General features: G+C 49.0%; 1 protein-coding gene across 10 annotated transcripts in view; it reads left to right on the top strand.

Moving 5' to 3' along the window:
• Window positions 1-27,036, top strand: part of ROBO3 (roundabout guidance receptor 3) — a 283,680-nt gene that overhangs the window by 146,415 nt on the left and 110,229 nt on the right. For all 10 annotated transcript variants that reach the window (XM_019490162.2, XM_019490161.2, XM_019490165.2 and 7 more), the window contains exon 2: window positions 12,255-12,581. In XM_019490162.2, the coding sequence (XP_019345707.2) occupies window positions 12,255-12,581 (327 nt within the window). The remainder of the gene's footprint in view (window positions 1-12,254; window positions 12,582-27,036) is intronic.

Genomic DNA, 27,036 nt, shown 5'->3' with positions numbered 1-27,036 from the left:
GGGGCTGACAGGGTCTGTAGGTGCTGCGATGATCAGGTGAAACACCAGGTCTTCAGGGATTTTCCCCCATGCAGTCCATGAGCAGTAAAGGATTTAGGTTACCTTGATGTCTTTGGAAGGAACAGATAATCAGCCATTCTCCATTGGGAGGTGGCCTGGATAGGATCAGGACTCGTGGTAAGGTGATATCTTTTTATTAGACCAACTACCTGGATAGGAATGTGACAGCTCCCTGGAAAGCCAATCATGGCTGAAGTAGCAAAATTGCTGCCTCTTCTCTGTTCCTTTGATGAATGGGGGCAATTCCTCCCCTGTGAGTCACTGCACTCTGCCCCTCACCCGGCAACTGTGCCTTTCATTTCTGGGGCCTCCCTAAGCACTCTCCAAAGGCCGTGGGAGCTGTGTGCGGGCTCAGCAATGCCTTCAAATGGCTTCTGGCTAAGAGCACCTGTTGGAAAGTCATCCTGCCTATCCCTGATGCTTGCTCATAATTACAGTTGCCAGTGGACTGTCAAGCCTGAAGGCAGTGCTGTAGGCACAGGGGGAGGGAGTGTTATACAGGACTCTCCTGCATCCCATGGAAACTGGGTAGCAGTCCCAATTCCCTGTGGAGCAAGGCCCTGGGAGGATGCTGTGATATGCCAGGAGTACAATATTCTGAGCATCACTTGCATTTGTAGGTGATTCATAACATATCTGTCTGCCTGACTGCCAGCTGCCTTCAGTATCTCTTGTCATTTAAATCACTTGATCCAAATTGAACATATGCAAATTCCCCATCAATCTTTGTGTTACAGGACTACAGCATTAGTGCTGGTGTGAGGTGTCTTTCTGATAGCTCTGGGGGCTGAAGCTTTCTGGTCACCTGCAGAGCAACCTGCTCTTCCTGCACACCCTGTCTGCCTGCAGCCGGAGTCTCACTGGGAACTTGGTTTATACCATAACTTCTGGCCTCTGGGTCTTTAATTTTTAGCCACTTCCACATCACTTCAGCATCCTAGCATCTCCATAGTAGTACAGCTGTTCCACGTTTAAAGATGTGCTCTCTCAGGGGCAGGAAATGTAGGGTTTCCCTACTTCTGCCTCTCACAGGCTGTTTTATCCTGGGTTTGTTTCATGTTTCCAAGGGCACAAAATGAGCTGTAATGCAGAGCAGCTGCTCCCAGTGCTGCTGGCTTATAGATTAATGGCATCTTAAAGATGTATCTGAAAGCCCTCCAGAGGATGTTTATAATATCAGCATAACCTACCTCCTACACTGTCATGAAGGCAGATCAGAGCACAGTGCCACCACTTAGCCCTGGGTTTGTGAGCGGGATTTGCAGAGGATATAGGCAATTCAGGCTGAAAGGACTAGGGGAATCCCATATCTGAAAGGGATGAATTGGAGTTGGCAAGAGTGGATGACAGCATGGGGAGAGGCTGGTTGGGGACAAAGCTGTAGCAGGGGACATGGCCCTCATCTCTTGTGTGCATTTTAACAGGCTTGCAGTAGCAGCGCACTGACATCCCCATCTCCCTGTTTTACCTGTGGTAGGTTACAGTGCTTTTGGTTTCTTTGGGCAACATGCCTTGTAATTGTGCAGCAGGGTCCGTTGTACAGTTCTAGGAATAGATTCGACAAGGACTTGACTGGCATGGTTTGGATGGGGGATGATTCTGCATTGAGCAGGGAGCTGGATTAGATGACTGCTGCAGGTCCCATAGAGTCCTGCTTTTTTACAGTTGTAGGCAGGTGAGAAGCACTGAGATTTGGGGGGGTGGTTGGGCTTGAGGGTCAGGGCTGGTGCAAGGGCTGCGGGTATGCAGGGAAATGGGGTTGGTGCATTTGTTATAGTTGGCAGTCTGGTCTCTCATGGCTGTTGCCAGGGTCTTGGCTCTACTCAGCTTTGGGAAGCAGAGGTTAGTTATTGTCCTGCATGGGTGTAGCAGGTGCTGTTTCCTGCCTATACAGCTGCCATGCAGTGCGCCTGGGGTGGTGTGTTTTGCTGACAGATGTCATCCCATCTCATCCTGTGCTCACAGGCCAGGGCTCAGCAGCTGCATTGGAGTTCTGCTTTGACATGGCTGGGGCGTATGTCACTAAAGGGGAAATCTCCCCCTCAGCCCCCAAACTGCAAGGGAAACAAGATGGGAAGGGGCTTCTAGGAGATGCCACAGCACGGTGTGGTAAGCTGCTCTAATATCCTCATCTTAAGCATGTGACCGAGGCTCTGTCTCCCTCCTTTCTTGTGATCTGGTTTCATTGAGGCAAAACAGTGATCACTCAGCTCAGACCTTCTCTGACAGGGCTGCTTCTCCCTCTTCCCTCGGACCTGTTCAGCCCCTCACCCTAGATCTTCTCTCCCTACCTTGCACCATCTTTCCAGGCCATTAGATTTGGATGAAGTGCTGCTGAACTGAGTATGGGACCTGGTGGCAGCTTGGCCAAATAAGGTAAAAGCTTTTTGCAAAATTAGAAGCTGAAAACAGTGACCCTATAAACAACGTAACCAGAATTGTGCATAAGTTGTGATGGCTGAGGCCGCTGTCAATGCATTACACCGTGTAGGACAGCATGACATTTTTGCAAAGCTGCAGTTGACCTCAGAAGTTAACTGTCTCTTCCCACTGGATCCTGCTCATGATTTTCAGGGAACTCTCAGTTGACTCACAGCAGTTTGAGGAGAACTCTCAGACACAGTGAACATGTCTACATGAGATGTTTACTGTGCAGTTGACTAATTAACCTCACAGTAACCATCTCAGCATCTACACATGGGCTTCTATTAGGGCACACAACTAATAAACTCCGCAGCAGTTTTTTCATGCTCAGCAGTACACATGTAGATGTTGACTTCCTGACTGGGGCACGAGGGTGCTTCAGGGTGGGCTTCATGCCAGCTAGCCCCTCACTGAAGCACCCTCATATCCCAACTAGCCCCTCCACAGTACATAGAGCCTGGTCGGAGCAGCCCCAGGCTGTCAAGCTGATCCCCCAGACCCTGTGCCAACTCAGTTTGTTGCAGTCTGGGCACACGTGTAAACCATGTGCCTGGGGACTTTCCTGGGATCAATAAACTGCGGAGCAATAAGCAATAATGGCACATGTAGATATGCCCAGTGTGTCTTTTTATTTAGAGAACTTTATTCAATTGTAGTGAACTTCAGCCTTTGCCTGGGTAAGCAGAATTCACATTTAACCAGGTTTATGTTAAAAAAGAAGTTTATTTTAGTTAACTGAAAATCTGACCTTTTTTCCTTTAAAACCCAGCTTTCCCCCCTGCTCACTGCTGCTCTGGCAATGACCTAGTGACTGCTAAAGCAAGGCCCTGCAGACAGGACAGTCTAGGATCGCTGGCTTCTGGCACCGGCTGCATTGACCTGATGTTGCTGAGGGGGCAGGGGAGAGGGTGTGAATGGGAGGTGTGAAGCTGGATGTGGGAGCTGAGTACCTGAACTAAGTCCCTTGCTCCAAGTCCCTTAGAGATGGAAGGTGCTATTTTACCCCGTCTGTATGTGCTTTGTCAGAGCCCATGGGCACCAAGCCTTCCAGGTCATCCCAGAGTAGGGACAAGTGGCCCCGTGACTGTGCAGAGCACAGATGCTTTAAGTAAATATTTAGCTTTGGCCCTTGCTGCTGCCTTGTAGGCAGGCTGGGGGTGGGAGGTGGGTGTGGGGAGCCTTTGTTTCCTATGTTCCCAGCTGGAAGGCCATGTCCAGCACCTGACCTACTGTGGGAGGAAGGACCATCTGCTCCTGGGAGCTCTCCCAGCATGGGCTGTCAGAGCGGTGGTAAAATTCAGTGCCTGGAGTGAATCTGGGGCCAGTTTGTATGGCAATGCAATATGTGCTATGATGGCTAAGGGCTGGGTGTCTGAGCAGCAGGGGAGGCAAGGGTGCAGGGGTTGGTAGGCAACCTCTCTCATGCAGACCTCTGCCTCTGGTGCTGCAGGTGGCTGCAGCTACTCTAGTGTACATTGCACTACAGCCTGGAGGAGTCTTTGGATGATGCACTTCTCCATCCAGAAATGCCAGTTCATCTTGATCTCTGTAGCCCAGAGTCAGCTTGGACTAGACTTCTTCAGGTTGGAGAGAGAGGCAGCCTGTGCCAGCTGCCCCACAGTCAGAGCACTTGTTGGGATGGAGGTGACTCAGGTTCTCAGTTTGGTTCCAGAAAACCCCTGGCAGGTTTGCCTGGTTTTTGTTAAAACCTTGCAACGTTTTTCATCTTGCCTGTCTGGGACAGAAGCCAGTTCTAAAACCTGGACTTATTTTACAGAGCAGAATTCTTGCTTTCTGCAGCCCTCTCTTCTCCCTTCCTCCCTCCTTCCCATGTAGCTTTTTGAGCTGCATCTAATAAGAGTTTGCCCTCTGCCAAGCCCAGCTTGTACCAGCCCTGCAGGTAGGCTGCTGAAGTGGCAGGGTCAGGAGGTCCCACGCTAACTGGGCAGTGTGGGAGTCCTAGACACCCTGAAGATGAGCCAGTTCCCCAACATTAATTGTGGTGTTGTTTCCATGCACACTCGCTCTACTTTGTCCTGTGAAGTTCTAAGGAACCCAAGCAACAGAGCCAGTTCTACAGCCAGATGCATTTTGCTCACAAAGGGTTTTTTTGCTTGGTTGTTTTGCTTTGCTTTTTGTTGTTTTTTTTGTGTCTCATTCTGAATGGAACTTCCTCCAGCTACTGCCTGTGCTGATCGCTCTTTGCCAGGGGTGTGCACATGGGGCTTCCAGCACTCCAGCAGGGAGCCACATGTGGAAGCACAGATCCAGCCCAGCCTGATGGCGTGCAACTCCCCACAGCTCCCGGTCCATGCATCATTGGGCTGAGTGGGCTCTGTGCTGCCATGTGCAGCTTCCCACTGGAATGCTGGAAGCCCCAAGTGGAGGCACAGAGCCAGCCTGGCCCAGTGGCGCATGGCTTCCACCTGCAGTGCCAGGAGCTCCACATGTTGGCACAGAGCCAGCCTGGTTTGGGCTGAAGGTGCATGCCAGTGGGCCAGGCCAGGTGGGCTCCGTGCCACCGTATGCAGTTCCTGGGACTCGGCTGGAGCCATGCACGGCACACCTTTAGAGGGCCCTGCCTGCCACAGGCTGTGAGTGCCCTAAGGGCTTGCCGCCTTCTGCTGCTGGCAATGGGGACTGTGTGCCATAAGGGGATGGAGAGGGGGGCATGTGGGCCTACACCCACCCACAAACCCCACACCCACCTCCCCACTCCCTGCAGGCAGGAGCTCCCTTCCCCACTCATTAGTTGTCCAGTCATGCATCATTGCACGCAGTGCCTCCACATGGGGCTTCCAGCTGGACTGCCAGGAGCTGCATGTAGGTGGAAGCACAGATCCCACCCAATCTGATGGTACGTGACCTCTGAAAGCCCAACTCCCTCCGGCTTTCAGAGGGGCAGCCGCAGGCCAGTAATAACAGTTTTTTGGAGGGGCCCTATGGGCCAGAAAGAAGGCTGCGGAGGTCAAATCCAGCCCACAGGCCATATTTTGCTGTATTTTGCCCACCCCTGCTCTATGCCCTACTTTGTGCCCTGGACATTTGCACCTCTCTGATGTTATGGGTTCTCAAGCAGCCCATCACCTTTACTTGTCTTGTTCCTTCTAACCCGGAGTGGGCAAAATGCGGCCCGCGGTCCAGATGCAGCCCACCAGGCCATTTTATCCGGCCTGCGGGGCCCCTAAAAAATTTAGAAAATTAATATTTATCTGCCCCTGGCTGCCTGTCATGAGGCCCTCGATGGCTTGCCAAAACTCAGTAAGAGGCCATCCACCCAAAATAATTGCCCGCCCCTGTCCTAACCCCATGGTGCTGGCTTCAGTCTCCCATAACCGCACTATCCACTTTTTCCTCAGGTGTATTTGTGGCTTTTTACCAAACTGACTCTCTGGATTTCTGGCCTCTCTGGTCTCTGTTACGTCAGCTGCTGTATTCACAGGTTTTTGCAGCTCCAGTTTAGTGGGCCCTGTCTCTTTACACAACCAAATGCATCTGAAGAACCTGCCCATGTACAATGGAGTCCTATTCTTGCATTCTGCTCTGTGGTCTCCCAATCATTTCAGAGTCTGTTAAATAAATACAACTGGTCCTAATACTGACCCCTGTCCCCACTCCCTGCTCTTGGACTTCCCCACTCTGTCTGCAGTTCTTATTCCTAGTGGTCATGTCCTTATCTGAACTCGCTTGCTGCAGGCTGCTTTGCTACATCCTCATTTTTTTCGTCTCTTGCCATTTCTTGGTAAAGTTCTGAAGGCACCAGCTTTGCTGGGCAGAAGCTGTTCTGCATAAAGCTCTCAGATCTGTTCGCAATTCATAGCAGTACAGGGCATCAGACCCAGGCCCAGGCTCAGACCTAGGCCATCTGGGTCCTGGAGTGCAGTGTCCTACTCTTCCATGTTGAGCACCACGATTGTGTCGAACAGTGTGTTTCTCTCTCCCCCTTTCCCACTCCCCCCTTTCCTTCCTCCCTTGGATGTTGTTTATTGGCAGTAGGAGTGACAGGTTCAAGGGCAGGAAGTGCCAGGGTCATCAGTCATTCCTTGTTTTGAAATCTGTGTCCCCCCAGCTGCTTTCACCACTGCAGTGAGTTTGTGAGCACACTCCTGTTTAGGACTTGGGGAAAGAGAAGCAAACACAGCACCCAGAAGGCTGATGCAGAATTGGCTTCTTAAAGCCTTTGCCTTCAACCTGGAAGCTGGTTTTGTTTTGGGTTTTTTCAGTTTCATGATTCGGGCCAAATCAGTTCTGAATTCTGTCAACTGAGCAGAGCTCAATCATTCAAGTCTATGTGGCACTACCACTAACAAGTCTCCTACCTCCCAGACTCATCAGTCTGGGGCTTCAGAAACTCCCAAATCCATGGCAGGTATTCTACGTGGAAGCCCCAATCCTGGAGGCTGTGGATGGCCCCCCCCCCCCCATTCTCGCTTGCCCTTAGCCAAAAGGCCAAAGGAACAAGCTAGAGCAGAGGTTCCCAACCCCCAGGCTGTAGGCTGGTGCCAGGCTGTGAAGGTTTGGCTGCCAGTCCTCAGGAGAGTTGGCTGTCGGACCAGAAGTGACCATGAACTGGCAAACTGCGGACCAGCAAACTGCGGACTAGAAGTGACTGGCCCACTGCGAGTTGGCAGCCAATCCTTGTTTATATTAACAGACCTTCACCTCTAACTACACTGAGCCATTCAAGGCCAAGAAGAAGGGTATCTTCCCTGCCAGGTAAACTGTTCTGTGCTACTCTGTCCACCCTTGGGGCAGGCTGCAGCAACAGCATGTGGGGTCTGTCGCGGCCGGAGCTGAGAGAAGGGTCTAGAGAGTTCTGGGTTAGATCATGGAGAAGGTTTATTATTAAACAATCATGTTCAACAACAAAGGGATGGTTACAGATAACAATCAAACACAAAATGTGACTATAACATACAATAATACCACAAACAAACGTATATTGATGGCACTTATCAGTCAGAGCCGGTTGCCAAGTGTGCGCACTTTCTGTCCAATTAGGCTTTGTTAGCCTCTTGCAAGTCAGGCGTCCCCAAGTTTGTGAGCTGACTCTAGCTGGTGAGGCATGGTCCGGTGCGATCCTCGTCGTGACCTCAGTCTCTAACTGATCAAGTCGAAGGTGATGGTCCCAGTATCGATCTCAAATGTCTCCGCTGCTGTTTGCATGCATTGAGACTTTATACCATTGGCTGAGCCACTCAAGCTTAGGTTTTGAATCATACTCTTACTTGGAAGATGCCATCCCTTATGGATACAAGCCTCAGAAAGCGCGCATCATCGCTTAGGAGAAAATGCATAGTCGTTTACCTGCAAGACTGAGCTATGGAAATTCCCCAAACCCCACTAGGAATTCCCCCATGGGAGTCTTTCTCAAGGAGTACATCACAGGTGCATAGCGAGACTGATATCTTTGTAGGCAATGGCTTGTAGCTCTGCTGGACTCTGGGATTCAAGTTAGGCTCCCTCTTCCCACCTCGCTGCAATCTGCATTAGGCCTCTGCAGGCTCTGTGCCTCCTGTGCACATAATGGAGGGTGGATTTTGAGAGTATGGGTCCCACAGAGAAGGCAAGAGCCCACTGATGCTACAATGCCCAACTGAATGCTCAAGACTGGGAAGAAGCTTGTTTGTTCTGATTCTCAGATCCAGTGTCTCTGTATGAAGCCAGCTAATGCAGGGTCTAGTACTGCTAATGTTAGGGTGACGTACTGAGTGGAAGCTCAGTGACATCCCCCAGATACTCCCTGCTTATGCTCTGGCCTTGGTTGCCCTGCCTCTTGGAGGTTCAGCTCCTCAGAGGGTGAGAAAGTGCTGTCCTTGAGTGTGTTGGAGATGGGCATGGTGTGTGCTAGAAATGGTTATTATGAGGGATCCAGGTTTTCTGTTTGCTGTGGAAAAACATGGATTTTCTCCTTTAAAGGAGAAAAACCCGGGAAACCACAGGTTTCCTTTTGCAGGCTGGCAGAGTTCCAGCCTGCAAGAGGGCTGCTTGGAGTTGGAGAAGTGGGATGCAGGAGGCACCATGTGCACATGGCAGTCAAGCAATGTGGTGGAGAGCAGCTCACACAGATCCCACCAGATAAGCCTATGGGAGCAGGTGATGCATTGGGAGGGTGGGGGGAGCATGTCCCCTCCCCCAGATTTCTGCACCCACAGTGGGGCGCAGGCTTGCAGCCAGGCCAGACCAGCTCTGGGCAGGAGCTGCCTCTGCAGCCCAGCAGGGGGACCCAGTGTGAGAGGGTGTAGAAATCTGGGGGAGCCCATGCACCCCCTCAGCCCCTCCAGTGCATCACCTCCCCTGCCTCCCCACGCATCTCCTGTGCCCACATCCCCCCCCCACTTCCTCTCACAGTGGGGGTCTGGGGCAGAGGGGCAGCATGTCGAGAGTAAGGGGTACTGGCAGAGCCAGGGGGCTATAGGTTGGGAACGAGGGGCAGGGGGAGGGCACTGGCATATCAGAGCTCCTCAGCACCACAAAGCAGTCGGGGGGACAGCTGCAGCTGGACCTGCATCCTGGTGAGCAAAGGGGGCAAGGGGAGCTCTGATATTTCCATGATAAGAAAAGCGAAATCAAATGCCAGAATATATAGGTATTTAGAGTGTATTTTATTATAATGATTGATGCACTGGTAGGCTTCTAAATTGCTTTAAAATTGTAAATATATCAATAAAACATTGTGTTCAACTGGTACTTATCAATATAGTGGCATTTCATTTTAAGCATGGCAAAACACAGATTTTGGGTTTTTAAGTAAGAGAATATGAGGGTTTTTTTTATCAGAGAATTTGGGATTTTTAAACAGAGAAAACCAGGATCCCTGGTTATTACCAACCTGATGGGTGCTACCCAGTAGCCAGTTATTAAACTGCCCCCAAGAGTACATAACCTCATGTATGCAGACTGAGGATAGCAGTCTGCAGAGTGAACCCTTTCTGCCCCCCTCCAAACTTCCCCCTGCATTCCTAGATGGTCAGCATGGGCTGTGGCTGTTGGCCCTGTGCAGCTCAGCGTGGATTTGTGTTTAATAACCCCAGCTTGTCCTGTGTATATGTCAGTAATATCCACGACAAATGCTCCTGGGACAGCAGGGATGGGCTAGCTGAATGAGCCATGTGGCAAGCTGGTAATGGACTGGACAAATGCCCAGCCTCAAAGCCAATTCCATTCAGGAGCAGAGATAGAGAACTGCTTAGCCCCATCCCATCTGTGAGCTCCCCTAGCTGGTGTGATGGGCATAGTCACTCAGCAGTGTCTGTGCCCTAGGTCCTGGTTCGTAGTGATGTGGTCAGATGTCGGTGCTGCAGGCCCCGCTTCCTGGGGGGAGGGACAGTGGCCTTGGGTTCCACTGTGTCAGGGTGGCTGTTCCCCAGCCCTTCCCCTCTGGAGAATCCCCATGCATCTCTGGTGGCTCTTTGTATTTTGCTGGGCTTGAGGATGGGGTGGCAGAAGATCAGTTCATTGTTTCAGCTGCAAGAGGCTGGGAAATGCAGGAATGAAATCTGGGAGTCTGATGGGAAAGATCTGCTCTGCTCTGTCTAAGGTGCTGAAACATTCTTGGGGCAGATCCCAGGGGTTTTTAATTATTCACTGATGAGCTATTAATAATCTCTAGGTTTCCTCAGACTCTTTTTTCAGCTGAGAGCTGTCTGGGTTGGCGAGTGCTTCCCCTGCAGTGAGGCATCATGATACATGCTCCTTTACATGTCTGTAAATGGCCCAAATCTGACCCTTCTGAAGCAAATTACACACTGCATTGGCAGTCACTGAATACCAGTGGTCAGAGCTTGTGCAGGAGGCAAGGAGAGCAGCAGTTTCTCCTATGTGGTAGAAGCTTACCATGTTTTTTTTTTTTATACCAAGCCTGAGGAGTTGCTGTCTTTTTGTTGATAACTTTCCAGCCATCAGCCAGTCCCAAAAGCCTGTGCCAGAAATGCAGCCTGGCAGCAGAAAGTACAAGAGCAGAGCGTTCATGTGTCTGTTAAGGAGAAAAATCCTGGGAGTTTCAAGCAGTTGCAGCACAAGCACTGTAACTGTGAACCAAAACTAGGGCCATAGATTCTCTTTCCAGCAGTTTCGAGCACTTTCCCTGCCCCTTTCTCTGGCTCAAGTGCTGAGCTCTTTGCCCTGTTACAGGCTGTCATTGCACTATGTGCAACTGCCCTTCCATCACTCCTGCAACCCTTGACTTCATTCAGCATTAACTCTCCACATCTAGTGACCTTGGGAGCTGGGATGCAGCAGTCCTCATCTCCCTGAATCAATGGCCTTAGAGTAGTGAGAAACAAGTGCCCATCCCACATTGCTCCCAGCACAGAAAGGGAGCAAGACTGGCAGTGGTGGGAACTCCCCTCTGCTGCTGCCTCCCCACCATCCAGCCCAGCCCAGCCCAGCCCAGCCCAGCCCAGCCCAGCCACATTTGCTTCTTGGCTTTTCTGATGAGACTCCCATGCCTATGTCTCTGCACAGAAGCTTTATGCCTACTTGTAGCCAAAAGCTGGGACTGAGATGACAGGGTCCCAGCAAAGTGCCTGAGGCCATGTGCTATTTGTAGAATGGGCTAGGTGGGCTGCCTGTCCTCAAAGCATCCCTATGGGAAGTCAGTTTGGCAGCAGCTGGAACAGCCAGCTGCTTCCCAGGAATCCTATCAAGAAGGGAAATGAACTGCTCTTGCCCCAAGGAAGAGTGGGGTGAGCAAGGCTCTTCCACAGGAACTAGGTAACATGGATTGTCTGCTTCATGGAGTGGGGTGGGCAAGACCCCTGAGGAAGTTGTGACTACGCAGTGTCACAGACTTCCCCAAATGGGCATGTTGGGCAGTTTGGGCTGGGGCGTCAGCATACAGCATGGTAATGAACCACAGCTGCCGAGGGCCAGGGCTGAGAGCTTGTTTCAGCCATGATAATGTGTGTGAACCCCTGCCCTCTCTTCCAATACACCTGGTCCTGGGCCTGCCAGTCTCACCAGGCTGCAGGTGCCAGGACTGCTTTATAACAAATGGCAACAATGTTGCTCTTTGTCAAGGGCCTTTGCAGAGTGAAGTGTAGGGGCTGTTGAGCAGCTGGCCTGGGGCCTGAGCTCTGAAGTAGCGAGTTCCTGGTGGTGAGTTCCCCCAGGCTGCACAGCTACTTCCCATGCTGCGTGCAGCCATGACAAATGCACATACTTGGAGGCCAGATGCAAATAGCTTATTTACCCCAGCTTCTTGGCAGCAAGCAAGGGGGACCATTTGTTCAGTTTAGCATGGCTGGGTCATGGTTCTTGTCACTTTCCAGGGTTGTCACATGCTTGTCCCCTGCCTAAGTACCTGGACACTCTCCTGCTTTAGGTGTGGGATGCTCACTCCTTTGCCTGCAAGCACAGACTGTAGCAGAGTCTCCCAGAAGTAGCCTGGGATCAGTAAGGGGTCTCCTGAAGGTGGCTTGTGCAAGAAAGTAAGTCAGGACACATGACGGATGCTAAAAGAGCAAAGACTGTTTTAGGTCTTGGACTCAGGCCTTGGAGGTGCTAGAAGGTGACTTTGGATGGTGAGAAAGCCAAAAGGTGCAAGCATATCTCTGGCTGTTAGTTCTGTTGGCAGTGCCCAGAGCTGCACCCCAGCCCATGCCAGGCAGGATGTCACATGGCTCCTTGGAGCACAGTGTTTCCCAAGCTCCTGTCTCCTCTTGTCATTCCTAGCTAGGCAACTGCTACTGCACTCACCTGAGGTCCAAGGAGCTCTGCCCTTCACAGCTAGGATGTCATCCTGATCTCTGTTCCCTCTTGCTTTGCAGGGTCCCGTCCTCGGCTTGAAGACTCCTCTCCCCGGATAGTAGAACACCCCTCTGACCTCATAGTCTCCAAGGGGGAGCCAGCTACGCTCAACTGCAAAGCTGAGGGGCGCCCCACCCCAATAATAGAGTGGTACAAAGATGGCGAGCGGGTGGAGACAGACAAAGAGGACCCCCGTTCCCATCGCATGCTGCTGCCCAGTGGCTCCCTCTTTTTCCTGCGCATTGTGCACGGCAGGAGGAGCAAGCCTGATGAGGGGGTGTACGTCTGCGTGGCCAGGAACTACCTGGGCGAGGCTGTAAGCAGGAATGCATCGCTGGAAGTAGCCAGTAAGTGGGGTCTGGGGCTCCTTCTGCACATTGGGGCAGAAAGGGTGGTAGAAGGGAGACAAGGATTGTCTGTGGAACAAGTGTTCCCACCTCTGGGACTTGCCTCGCTGCAGTCTGGCATAACCTGTGATGCTTTGGTGGGTTTGTGTTTGTGGGAAAGGGTGGAGTGGGTGCTCTTTGGGGCTTAAATACATTTATGTGGCTGTCTACAGTGGCAGGGGAAAGGACTCTGTGATCAGTGTCCCCTTCCAGTCCAGTGCTCATGTCTGCATTGAAAGCCTAGATTGCTGGAAAGCATTCAGTGGGCTCAAGGCACCATTTGGCCCATCCACATTTCCAGTCACATTGGAGCTCTGTATGAGCCCTGCTGGGCTGCAGTTGTCTCGTACACACTTTGGTCTCAAAGGGTGCCTGTACATGATCGCAGAGGCTGCTCCAACATGCTGTGATTACAATTCGTCAGAGCAGATTAATCAAGTCTACTGGTACGTGACAATTGCCATGCTCCCGCAGCCTCCAGCGTCTCATGTATCAGCATCCCCAGGTTTAAAAATGGCGGTGGGAGTGCTTGAACTAAAACTCGTCGAATAAGCTTTAGTTCAAGTGCCCTTACCACCATTTTTAAGTGTGGGGACGTTGATACACAAGACAGTGCAGCTCTTTAATTAAAGCAACTCTTGGAGCCGCTGTACTTAAAGTGTCACCTCCCCCACCTCTGGGATATGTGTAAAAGTGCCCAAAGTTTCCATTTCGATGCAGCTGACTGATGTGGATCAGCCCTAGTTGGGTTGCTGTGGGTTTGTGACCAGCACCTGCTTGGATATGCGTGTTGTACCAGGCTGTGCCTCCCTGCATAGATGGGCTGAGAGCTGCCATGACAGGTTAGGGTTATTGGTGGCCATAGTTACTGCAGTACAGGGTGTTGGAAATGAGGATGTTGTAGATGACCCTTTCTTTCTAGCATTGTATCACTTGGTGCACTCGGGCATAGTGCCCTTGCACTGTGTTCAGGCTCTCTGATAAATCTCTGAACTGTTAATGCCACGCGACTAGTTCAAACATGTTCAGTTAGACTTGTTTGGCTTCATGCTGGAGCAAGCAAGGTTCATGGGGGCTGGATCTGCTGGTCACTTTATTTGGATCGAATCAGAATGGGTGTTTCTCTTGCAAGAGCCGACAGCTGATGGACTCCTGTACTCAAACCCACCGCAGTAGATTATCGCCAGTTAAGCTGATGCTGTCTTGTGGCTGTGGTCACTATCCTTTTCATGTTGGGAGCCTGTCATCATGTCCCACTCAGTTTTTTTGCACTAAACAAACTGAAACCAACTGATTAAAAACCTTTGCCTTTTCATCCAGTAGCAGGGATCTGCATTAGCTTCAGCAACAGCAGATAAAACTTACATAAGGAGGTAAGTCGGATGCTTTAGCTGACTCTTTCTCCTCAGGTAGCTTGCTTCTCTCAAATGGAGCAGGGCTGATCCATTCCCTATGCAGCTGTAAGTCAGGACTGGGGGGGTCTGTGTCTCATCCAGTCTCTCTTGTTTGTTAGGGATGGTGCAGAGACCTGTTCTGCATATGGAAGCACTGCTTGGGGCAGAGCATTTGCCCTGCCAGTGTGCTCTGTCTGACTTGCTAGTGTGTTCCTGCAGCAGGGTCAGAGATTGAACAGGAGAGTCTATCTGTCTCTTGACTGTTTGTGACCTTGGAAAGGTTGGGGTGAGCTAGTGATTGGCTTGTTCTTGCTTCATCACTAGAATAGCTGCAGATCTGCTGCACTGTCTCTAATTGGGGTAGGCAACCTTGTTCAGATGAAGGGAATTATACTGCTAATGTCTCTTTATTCTGTAGAGGTGGCCTTGTATAAACAGCCCAAACCCCAGTAATCCATTCCTAGCTTGGGTTCTTTGCACATATTTCAGGATTAGCCTCCAGAATTCATCTCAGCCATTAAATCTCTCTGTCCTTAGAAACTGAGGCATGTTCTCTCATTCGGCTGGAAGTGCTCATGCTTTAGAGTAGGATGGGCCTTTGTGCTCCTTGAAGTCACTTTCTAACAGCCTGGCAGAGGTGAGCAAACACTTCTCTGATTAGTGGCCGAATGCTGAGCCTGACCACATTCCAGGCAGGCTGTGATGTGCCTCACCACTCTCTGGGGGAGTACAGCTGCTGTGTTGATTCTGTGCTCCTCAGTCCAATGAAACCCTGGCTGTATTTATCTGCCGTGACCTCCTAACCAGTCTCCTCAATGGCATTTCATGGAGCTGTGACCCCATTGTCTCCTCTAATGGCTTTATGGAGACAAAGATCTGCAAACAAATAGGACAAAAAATACCCCAGTGATGTGGCACAAGATAAATGAGTGTTACCTGTGACAAGGCCAACAGAGTCACCCTGGAGCAGAAGAAATGAAGTGTCATTTCTGCTAAGCCCTTGACTCACTGACATTACAGACATCTGCAGGCTGGTACCCTGCTACTCACCTCAATGATTTGTGGCTAGTTGTGCACCTGATAACAAGTTACAACCAAAATAAAGCTATCAAAGGAACATGCTGAAGGCAAGGTAATTGTTCAAAATGCAGACATTAAAGGAAAATCTATAGAAGTCTCCCTGTGAAGCCAGTGCACTGCCATGAGTTATTCCCAGGCCAGCGCAGACTTGCATATGGCTGTTTCCCTTTGTCTGAAAGTAGATGACTGGAGAGTGCTGGAGCCAAGAGGCATTTCCATCTGGGCTAATGCAGAGCCCTTGGGTGTACCAAAACATCTTGCAACCGCATCACTGCTCTAGGATGAAGGTTTCCCTCTGACAGGAAAAGTGTGCAGCCAGGCTGGGGCATGGAGGGCTGCTGTTCATGCGGGGAACAGGCCTTGCTCCTTGAAGAGGCTAACCTGTCTCTATGATCTGCTCCCTGTCCTCTCCCACTCCCAAGGACAAGCCTCTGGCTACACTCCTAGTTTCCTCTAACAAGCATCTTATTGCAAGTGCTCTGCTGCCTTTGGTGGGAACTTTCTTCCCAAGCCAAGAGCTCCATACAGCCACCCTAGGGTCCCTCTGTAATTCCAAGGCCATTATTGGTGTTGGCATGATTCTTGGCCATTGCTGATGTTGCATTAGTAACTAGAAGACTGGCAGGGTGCCCCTTGTGTTAGGTGCTGTCTATACCTGCAGTAGCAGTCCCTATTTGAAGACGTTGCAGTCTGAATGAAGATTCAGCCTGTCTAAAGGAGTAAGCTTGTGAAGGCTCTTAAGCAGTCTGTTGAGATGTCAAGGCTCAGTCCCTGCCTCTGTCCTTGGACAGCCCACTTTTTTCCAATTCCTCAGTTCTTGGTTTCTAAGTTGGGTCTGATACCTCCTGTGTTGCTTGCATTTGGATCAAGTCCTTCAGGGAAGGGGCTGTCTCTTGTGCTTTGCCTGTATAGCATGTGGCACAAATGGACCTGATTTTAGCGGGGGCTCTCAGCCAAGACATGAACTCTGTCTCCAGGGGCCTTTTTTGTTCCTCTTGCCTTCCATGAGGGCTGCCCTCTGGTTTGCACTCGCTTTCTGTGGCTCTACTGTTCATGCAGGCTGGGAATGTAGGAAGTAGAAGAGCCACAGGGTTTTGAACAACTTGCAAGCCTTATTATAACACTGTGGGCTATGCTCAGGCAGAGCTGGCTGCTGGGCAGAGCCAGGGGCTGGAGGCTGTGGACTCCCCTCTTTAGTAGCTACATGTGTTATGCTCACCATGAGGGATTAAAACAGCTTCCAGTAGGGTGAGGGGGCTTGGGCACTGGCATTCCTCCCAACTGTTACCAGGCTACTAGGACCCTTGTTTTCTCTTATGCACCACAAAAAAGCCAATGCCAGCAGCTGTGGGAGGGAGCCTGGAGTGATGGCAGAGTCGTTCCTTCTGGCCAGCCCTCTCCTCCCCACACCCCGGTGTGTTTCCATTGCTGTTAGGGGATGAATAGTGGCAACAGTGGTAGAGGATGTGTCGGAGGGCCGCTTGCTTGCCATCACTGTGTGTGCGGCCAACAAACCTGGAGAGAAACTTCTCCCAAAAGGCCAATGAAGTTGCAGCTTGGTGCCATGCTCTGAGCCTCTTCCTCAGACCCAGCATTTCCAGGTGTGTGTGGTTCCCCCCACCTTTTAGCTGTCATCAGGCTTATTCCTGAAACGTTTTACATGTTTACATGCATGAAAGAGGAAGAAGGTCCAGGTGCTGCAGGAAGGCAGGGTGTGAGAGCATGTAGTTGGGCAAGGGAGAACATTAACACTCGCACCAAGCTAGCATGCTGGGTGAGCAAGCAGGCCTGCCTGGATCTCCAGGCTTGGCTCAGACAGTCGCTTTGCCAGCCTCTCAGCTTCCCAGGCAGTGCTAAGCCACACCTGCCAAGTGCTTCACGAGCCAAAGCAGGCTTCCCAGGTCCAGGTGCGGCAAGCCACAGGACAGTATCTAAAACAGTGGGCAAAACCCCTGTTACCAGATTTGCCCATTACTTTGGGGTGTGCTCATTTATTAGGGATAGGTTTCTAGGGTCTTGGTAATTCTGTTAATGTGCTGCTTGTGTTACTTGTGTTTCTATACGGAGCTGTATATCTCCCTTCTGCAAGTCTTCACCCCCAATGGAGCTATCTTGCAGGACTCAGTTTCAATGGGGCTGGGTTCCTCCAGTCACGAAATCGGTCATACACACAAACACACACAAATTAATGTGACACGCCTGACCCGGCCGGATTGATCAGCATGGACAGGCTGACACCCTCATATGCCAAGAATCAGTTCATCAGAGCAACAATAAAATGCAGTCGGACACAAGCACACAGGTGAACAGAATCCCTCTGAATCCGGCTGAGTGTCCAGCTGACACCCTCATGGGCCAGCATTCAGTTCATAAGGGCACGTCTAAGTTAAACTGGGTCAATCAGCCTGTACAAGCTGATCCCCTTATGTGTTTCAAACTCAGCACGTCCCAGTCTTTGGCCTCTTGATGAGCAGACCCCAAAGTATTTTTGGGCTTCACAGGGATCTTTAGCTTAGGTAAAAGAAGTGTTGCTGCAGAACACGGGAGGAAAGAGAAGCAGAGAAGGAAAAATATACCCAGTTACTACCAGTTTGACTATAGAAGTTATTTATTGCTAAACATATGAAATATATAATAGTACTAGTAGTAATAGACATGCAAAAGAAAAAAACAAACACAAACAATTACAATACTACCCTGGCTTCACTAAGCATTTTGGGAAACTTAGCTCAAGCTTAACTAATACAGTTCAGGTTCAGAAATTTATGCCTAGAGAGAAAAGAGAGAGAGAGAGCGCTGGGATCTCACCAGTCCAAGGTACTCGAGTCTCAAAGCTGACAGGTAAAATTCCTAGCACAGTCCTTGAAGGGAGACGATCTGTTCTTCCAGCATCCCAAGAACAACAGGGGATGGTGTCAGCGCACGAGTTTTCTTCTTGAAGCCCACACACTGCTGCTTTTTACAGATTTTTATACCCTCAGTTCAGCTGCTTCGAAGCATTCTCAATAGTGTGAATCATTGTCTTTTCTCTTGACAAGGGGTTATCTGGTTTGGAACATCTCAAGAAACTGATTGATAATCAATCAGGAAACACATAAGGTTAGGGAGTAACCAGATACTTGGGAGCCAGCTTGAAATTTCTATGGATAGCAGATATACTGATGGGATATCTCATGGTTTCTTCAGAAACAATAGATAGCTTGCAGCGTCAGGGTTTTGGATTCTTACTTGTTGTGAACAAGCCTCAGCTTAGCATGACTTTTCCAGATCTTACTATAGTTTTTTAACAGACTTAAGACAATTATTGGGGTGCTCATAACCTTTTGTGGAGAGGATTTCCACCATTCGTCTCGGGAAAAGTATGGCAACACCTGTGATTAGCGCTCCAACGGGCTGGACGCTGTGATGAACCCTTTACCACTGTTCAAATGTTGCCCATACCCCCTCTGACTTGGTCTCTTGCCTCAGCATTCCCTAACCCGGCAACCGAGTTTTAGTCAATCAAGTTTAAATAGGCCTCCCATAGTGGAACCGGGGAATGTATGGCCCGAGATGCCTATTAAACTTAGAGGTGTGTGTCTGGGGGCGAAGTCCTTTGTAAATCCAGATTAGAACTGGTCTGATAAATGCTTAGCTGGGCGTGTGTGAACATGGGTTGATTAGCATTTGGAAGACAGATTCCCCATCATGCAGTGCTCCCCTGCTTCTCTGATCCCAGAATTCACTGCAGTCTTGGCTTCAGGCTTTCTGCTCTCCATCTCTCATGTAAATGAATGGTCATCTGGTTCCATCTCAGATGCAAATGAGACCTAGGGCAGTTGTTTCACTCATCACCCTTATCTGGAGGGTCTTAGGTGCGTCTCTCATTGCATCTTTATCAGTTTTGTTTATGTGGGGGGGGGAGGGGAGGAATTCTTTGTGAGTCAGACAGACTGCATCCTGCGCCAGGGTTGCACAAAAACACAGAGCTGAGACGTAACACCCCCTCTGCCCCAACCAGCCTCCTTCTGACTCTGGGAGTGTGGAGGCTTGATGCAGGGGCAGAAAGAAATGTATATGTGTGCGCACTGAGGTTATGCTGACAGGTTCAGGGTGGGGGCCAGGCAGCAGCTTGGAACGACAGCCAGCGCTCTCCAAACTGGAATTATTTATTGATTTTTGTGTCACTTCTCAGTCCATTACCCAGACAGGAGGCATTCATGTAATTTGGAGTGGGGGCAGCTGCAACATAAACAAAATAGCAGTGTATTTCTTACAAAGCAGCAGTTCCAGCCCACTGCCAGGGCTGCTCTGGGAGCTCAAAGGAGGATGCCAGTGAAAGGAGCGGTCTCCAGGGACTCCCTCCTACTAAGAATGTGTCACATCAGTTAGCAGGGGGGAGATGACACCTTGGCAAGGCAGCTCGTGCCTGATGAGTCTGCTGCTCCCTGTGCATGCGGTCTAACCTTCCTGCTGGAAGCAGTGTCTGGAACCCTGTATTTACAGGATAATTTTAGAGATTCCTAATGGATTTCAGATGTTCTGACCTTGTTATTTTGGAATTTGGTGCTGCAGAGCCAACTGAAAATAACACTAAATCAGTGATGTGCAGACACTGAACTCCCTGTCTCTTGTGTGTCTTCATGAACACGTATTTTTGGCAGGAATTACTGTCTAGCGGGGCCATTTATCAGAACCTTGTAATCAGGCATAAGCCTGGCTTCTAAGGCCTCATTTGGACAGAGATTCCTCTTGCCACAGGACCTCCCAGCGCTAAAGTGCATCCACCCTTTGTGTGAGGGGTGTGAGGGGGAGCTGTGGGAGTACATTATTAGAGCTCTTCCTTTAGGGGCTTCCAAACTACATAGGAGATGGAGAGAGAGAGTGAGAGAGGCTGAGCGGGGGCCTGGGTGAGGAAGCAAGTGCTGTCTCCAAGGGGAAAGGAATTAAGTCATTTCCTAAGTACAGCAGTCATTTGGGGTGACCCTTTTAGCCTTCTGATTGCAGTCAGAATGTGCCTCATCAGACTTGGCTTTTTTTGTCTGAAACATGAAAGGTTCATTTGGGTTTGAGTTAGAAACTCAGAAAAACCCAGTTCCCTCGGGGACTGGAAAAGTGTTTTTATTGAGATGGGGGCAGCACAGCTCAGGCACACTGTTTGTCTGTGCCATTATTTTCTCTGCTTACATGTGACCCAATGTACCAGTTCCTGGGCTAATTCGTTTCTGAACCATTTGGCATAATGTGCAGTTGAACTTTCTGGCCTGCCTCCTTCTTTCATCGTGGAGTCCTTTTGGCTTCTTGTTTTGCTACATTTTGAGTAAGACTGATGAACATGGGCTGCTATTTGTATCATACATGATTTCTTCTTTTCCATTTCCACTGGCAATCCCCACCCCCCCATCACTTAAGAGCATTTCTCTCCATGTTAAATACCAGAGTTTTGGCTTGCATGCTCAGCTTTGGGGTGGGACCTCTCTTGCTAGCCAATATGAATGGCATTTGCATAATGTTAATCAGCATTTCCTATGTTGGATGAAATTGATTGTGCTGCAGCTTGCAATTTCATTCTTCTTGAAAGAGGTTTGTAGATGTGTTGATTTGATGCTCTCATTGATTCTCAAGAAGGCTGGATAACAGGCTTTCTTCTGATTAGCTGAACAATGCAATAGTAATGCTCCTGATGGCTATTTGCTAATAGAAATGCCTTGAAAATCAATGTTATATCTCCCTCAGGTTGCAAAGGCTCCAGTTAGCCCTGCTGTAGCCACCTGGTGCTCTAAAACATTCCCACTTTGGTGTACTTAGTGACTGATTTTTGCAGTGAGCATCATAGGCATTGATAAACTAAGAACAATTTGTGTAGAAGGCTGAGTCCTCCCTACCTAGAAGGCAGTATGCCTGACTGGGGTGTGCACTGACTCAGACCATGCAGTACCAAGAAAAGGGGCCTACTTGGGTAGCAGTGACTTCCATTAAGGGTTGTACAAAGTGCACACTTGTTTGGGCTTAGCTCCACTGTTGACAGTCAAGAGATGAAAGCTCCCAAGGGATGCCTGGGCTTTAGACACACCAGTGTAGTGCCAATGACTTCTTTAAAACCCAATTGTGGTTTGCCCAGGTACTCACAAAAACCTGACTAGCACATGTATCACATATCTGCATGAAATAGGATTTAGTCCTCACTGTCTGTAGTATTTTTGGAGCAGAGCACTAGACCCGAGAAGAACAGAGCAGGAACTGCTTGCATGAAGCCTCATGTCCCTGTAGGGCAGGAAAGCTGAGCAAGCCCAGAATCCGCACCCAGGATTTCCTGTTCACCAGTTGGAAGGTGACAAGAAAAGCTCACAGGATGAGCAAGGGTTGTGGGAAAGTGCTGAAGTACTAGCAGCCCTCGCTAGTCATGTCACAGTGCTGCCTACATCCACGCTACACTGCCTGGTGGCATGCAGAGTTAATAGTGCTTAAGAGAATGTTGCTTGGAGCCAGATACTGTTCCACCTCTTAGGTTCCTAACTGGACTTGGGCATCTTAAGTGTGATCCTGTCCCACCCTGCTCAAGCCCCTCAAAATCATTAACACACTTGCTGTTGCAGCACACCACCATTTAGCTCCAAGACTACATAACATAAAGCAGGGAGCACAAGGGGGGACTGCTCATCTTTTGCTTTAACTGCTTTTCAGAGGCTTGGGCAGGGCTACTTGGAGCTGCACAGTTAATTTCAGTTCATTAATGATGATAGGTCAGCAGCACTATGTCAGTAGAAGGCAGTTGCTGTCCCACTTCAGTGGGGAAAAATGTAGAAGCAACAAGAAAGTGATCTGGATTTACTGTACGCACATTAGGAAACCTGTTTGGACAGATGCTGATGGCATAATGGAGTCATCAGTTATAATTAACCACACTGCAGTGTGTGGGTAGAAGCTTATTAAAAATCCACATTTGCTCTGGTCTAATTTTAACCTTCAAAAGTGGTTTTGTTCCTGGTTTTATGGGCTGGTTTTGTTTGTTTTTAAATAAAATGAAATGGCTTCTCCCCCCATGCTTAAATTAGAACTGGTGACATTTTGAATGAAAAGTTTTTCTCAAAAACCTTCCTTTTTAGAGAGAGAAGAATTGACAATATTGTTCTTATTCTCATGAAAACATTGCCCCTTTTGTAGTTATTTTAATTTGTTTTGTTTTATAACATTACGCATTTTAAGAGGTCTGAATAGAACAATGTCACTTAACAGCTTTGTGTACCAAAATCTGTTTTGTTCAGAAAAAACACGTGATATTTTTCTTTCAAAGTAACTATGTGGAGATCTAGCTAGTGAAACTTCAATTTGAAAATGCCACAGCTGGGGCTGGTTTTACTTTGTCTAAATTAGAAGAATGTAGATATTGCCATAAAACCAGGGTTCTGTTTTTGACCTGGCTCTAGAGCAGGGGTGGGCAAAATACAGCTTGTGGGCTGGATCCAGCCCCACAACTGATTATATCCAGCTTGCAGCTGTCCCCATGACACTCTGCATGGGGCAGAGCCCCACGTGCTCCTGCTTAGGGCAGCCCATGCCGTGTTCCCACCTGCCCTGCACCCACTAACAGGACTGGGCAGCACACACCTTCCTCGTGGGGCTGCTTCTGCTGCAACCGCCTGGTTACTGCTTTGCTCCCCCTGCCTCCAGTGGCTCCCCCTCCTCGTCCTGCCCATGTTGCACTGCTCCAGGCAATGGGGAAGCTGCAGGGGGGCTTCTGCCCCAGTGTGCGGGGCTCCAACTCCTGGCTGCCATCCCTCCACTCCACCAACCCAGTGTGATGAACAGCCACCTGCAGGCAGCCAAGTTGGTGGAAGGCAACCCTTCTGGGAAGTGGTGCCATCGGTGGGCACAAGGCAGGTGTGGGTGGGAGTGTGGCTCAGGCTGCCTTGGGGGGAGTGGGCTTAGCCCCATGTGGAGCAGCATGGGGGAGGGGGGTGGGAAACTGTGGGCCAGATGTGATGGGGAGGCAAGGCAGAATGCACTTTGCTGTGCACACTTCCTGCTTCCCCCTCCCTTTATCCCTCCACCCCTGGCCAGCTCTTGGGACCTAGCATGCAGCTAGCCCCTGACCCACACATGTACCCTGACCCACACACGCACATACTCACCTACCCCACACACAATATACAAGAGTAAGATAGCTTAAATACAAAAAGGAAGCTTACAAGAAGTGGAAGCTTTGACAGATGACTAGGGAGGAGTTGAAGAGTATTGCTCAGGCATGTAGGGATGAAATCAGGAAGGCCAAAGCACAATTGGAGTTGCAGCTGGCAAGGGACATGAAGGGTAACAAAATGGGTTTTTACAAGTATGTTAGCAACAAGAGAAAGGTCAGGCGAAGTGTGGGTCCCTTCCTGAATGGGGAGGCAACCTAGTGACAGATGATGAAGAAAAGAATGAAGTACTCACAGGCCAGGTCAGCTCCCAGAGTACTGCACTTGGGCAGCACAGTCTGGGGAGGAGGTCAACAATACTCAGTGGTGAAAGACAGAAATGTGGGTTTGAATTGGAAAATTTTCTGGAAATTTTTCCAGTGCTCTAATTACAGCATGATCTGATTTAGCATGTTTATTTGACTTATATTTAGTAAATGAAACTAAAAAAGTACCCCCGTGTTAATTTTAGGTCCCAATAGTTGCAAGTATTTGAACTGAAATATTTGATTAGGAAAAAAATTAAATAAAGCGTGCTTAATGTGATTTAAATGTTATAGTCAAACAAATTCAAAGCTTTATGTGCAAATAAATTATTTTTATTGAAATACTTGTAAAAATGTAAAGACAATACACAATAGCATGTACTTCTCTTACATTGTTTATTTAAATTTAAGACATCCCCCCCCCCAGCACTGAAAACTGTTGACACACTAATGTTAGCACACCCAAAGAACTGTGCGTGATATGCCGTGGTTGTCCACTCATCTATGTCAGCAGAGTTTAACTCTCTTCCACTGAGGTCATTTGCGGCACCTCCAGTTTCACTGTCACTATCTGTAGAATCTCTTGCACCACTTATTGGCTCCATTTCAGAATCAGATTGAGGCAACTCTGATTTGGAGTGACTTGAACCACATTCTCTTTCGCTAAAGGATGGTTTTACCAATGAGTCTACGGGCAAGGACAACTTATCAGTACACTTCATCTTCTTCACTAATTGTGCTTCTGACTTATTCTCCAGAAGCAAGAGATTTTGAGAAATAGAAACAAGATTAACGGTGTGTTCATTTGTTAGTCTATTCCTCTTTCTTGTCTTGTTTGAGCTGAAAGCCATCCAGTTCCGTTCCCAAGAAGCTGCAGTTGGTGGAACGCTTAGGATCCTTACAGCAATCCTGCGCAGCAGTCGGGTGTTACAGCATCCCTTCCACCATGTGAGAGGAGATGTAGTCTCTGCTGCTGCCAAATGATGTCTTTGGAGCAAAGTTTTTCTTTTGCATGGTACTCGGCAATGTCTGTCATCACGGCTATTTCATTGATGTTGGGGACATTCTTAGTTACTTCCATAATTTTATCAAGAGCAGTAGATAATTTGTCTTCTGATAAATGTTGTCCTCTGTGTTGAGGATCCAAAAGGTTTGCTGCTAGATGAACTGGATGAGAGCAAAACTCAGATCTCTTAGTAAACATTTGTTTTACTACTTCTTCTTTTTGGATAGAGGTGAAGAAGGCAAAAGCTCAATTAGATTTGCATTTAGTTGTCTGAACATCTCTGGAATATTTGAAAGGCTTGGCGTATCTCCTTCAAGTTTCTTGATAGTCACTGAAACTGGTAGTAGCAAATTGAATACTCCTTGAACTCGAACCCAGAACACATCACTGTTGAGAATGTGCTTCCAAATGTTCACGGGGATAATCTGGGATACTGTCTCATCTATTGAAGCACACTGCAAACAGTTCTTTGTGCACAGCAAACTATGTAAACACTTTTTATAGCCAAGCCCCATCTAGTTTCTCCTGGGAATAAAAGTACACTTTCCTTCCCCTGCTTCTCTTTCTGTAATTTTTTCAAAGTCTAATTACCAATATGATGATTGTTGAATACCTTCACAATCACTTTGCAGTTTGCCAATATTGTCTTCATTGTATTCACGCTTACTATGTCCTTTGCCAGAAGATTTAACCCATGAGCAAGACGGCCAAATACTATTAAATGAGGACACTTTGCCTTGCCATGCAGCTTTCACGTTACTTGCATTATCAGTTAAAAGGGCTTGCACCCTGGACCTGCACTTTCAATCTCTTTACTCCATAATTTGGCTATGTATTCACCTGTATGATGAAGATTTGGTAGCAATTGCTTTCAGAAATATTGGTTCAGGTGTTGCTAACATAATGTTCAATAAAGGATTTCCTTGTATATCAGTCCATCTAGCTGACATCAGAGTCAGTGATTCTGCTTGACCAATCCTTTGAATAACCATTGTTTGAACTCTGTCATACCAGCTATCTAAGAGAGAATGTGATAAGCAATGACATGATGGTAACTTATATGATGTGTGAATTATTTGTAATGTTCTTTCTGGTATTGCTTTTCAGTTATGGCAAGAGCTCGAGCTAATGTCTCATCTGCTTTTACTTGATCTTCTTTTGACATTTTTTCCACAAAGCTTGATAAAAAGCTTGACTGTCTTGAACAGCTACTGATGATAGATTGCATATCTTGTGACTGATCTTAAAAGTGAGGATCCTGCTTCTTCCCCCAGACCTGGCAGCTCAACATTTTTCATTTTCCATTTTTTGCAAATCTGCTATTTCATTTGAGCTACCAAGTTCCTGCACCAAAACGGGGACAAGATTTTTATTTTAGCCTATTCGAGTCTGACTTCATGCATCAGAAGGAGAAGTGGCAGGGAGCTTGCTTCCCCCCTCCCTGCCAGAAAGAACACTGCTCTCAACTTGCTGCTCAGTTGCCCTGGGACTGCAGAGCCAAAGGGAAGTACAGAGAGGACTCCTGGGAGGATAGTATCCACCTCATGTGGAAAGGCAAATCCCTGTTCTCAGCCAGGATGGCCGATCGTCTGGACAGGGCTTTAAACTAAGATTGCTGGGGGAGGGGGATATGCTAACTTGAGCATGCCCAGGGACTGACATACAAGAAAGCTCCATAGATAGGGACACTAGGAGAGCCACTCTTGCAGGAGCTGAGGGCGTGACAGTTTCACCTTCAGCATGACAGAATTTGAGGGCCTCAGAAGGAGGACTCAGGTGCTTGTACACCGGGTGTGGCTTGTGAACTCCAACTGGTGGGGCGGTGGGGTGGGGGTTCAACTGGCCGGGAGCAGGGCAATTTACAGCCTCCTTGCTACTGGCCGGGGTGCCTGGCTGGCTGCAACCCCCCCTCCCCCAAACTCCCAGCCGGCCATAAACCGGACCCTACTCCCAGTTGGCTGCAACCCCCACCCTCCCACTCCCGTGGGATGCTCCACCACCCCACCAGTCTGAGTTCACCTGCTGCACACTAATGCCAGGAGCATGGGCAACAAACTAGCCCTCCTACTCTCCAGTGGCCATTATGTTCTAGTAGGGATTGCAAAGACCTGGTGGGACTGCTCACATGATTGGAGCATAGCCCTGCATTGAAGGGACTGAGTAGGGAAGAAAGGTGGAGGTGTATCCCTCTATGTGAAGGAGCAGTAAACATCCTTGGAAGCTGACATTGGCTCCAAAGAAGGATGGCTTGAAACCCTCTGGTTCAAATGGGGTGGAGGGGTGTGGTGAGAGAGACCTAACTGTAGGTATGTACTACAGACCACCAAACCAGGGGGAGGAACTCGATCTAGAGTTTGTGTGAGAACTGTCAGAGGCCTCACGAGCACAGAGCATGGTTGTCATGGGTGACTTCAATTATCCAGATATCTCTTGGGAAGAACACTCAGCCAAGTTGATTGGTCACATTCCTTCCTGACCTGCATTGAAGAGCTTTTCCTGACTCAGGAGTTGCAT

Source organism: Alligator mississippiensis, chromosome 16, assembly GCF_030867095.1.
Source record: "Alligator mississippiensis isolate rAllMis1 chromosome 16, rAllMis1, whole genome shotgun sequence".
Taxonomy (NCBI): domain Eukaryota; kingdom Metazoa; phylum Chordata; order Crocodylia; family Alligatoridae; genus Alligator; species Alligator mississippiensis.
Note: the sequence above shows the minus strand (reverse complement) of the source record. Positions and strands in the feature narration are given on the sequence as shown.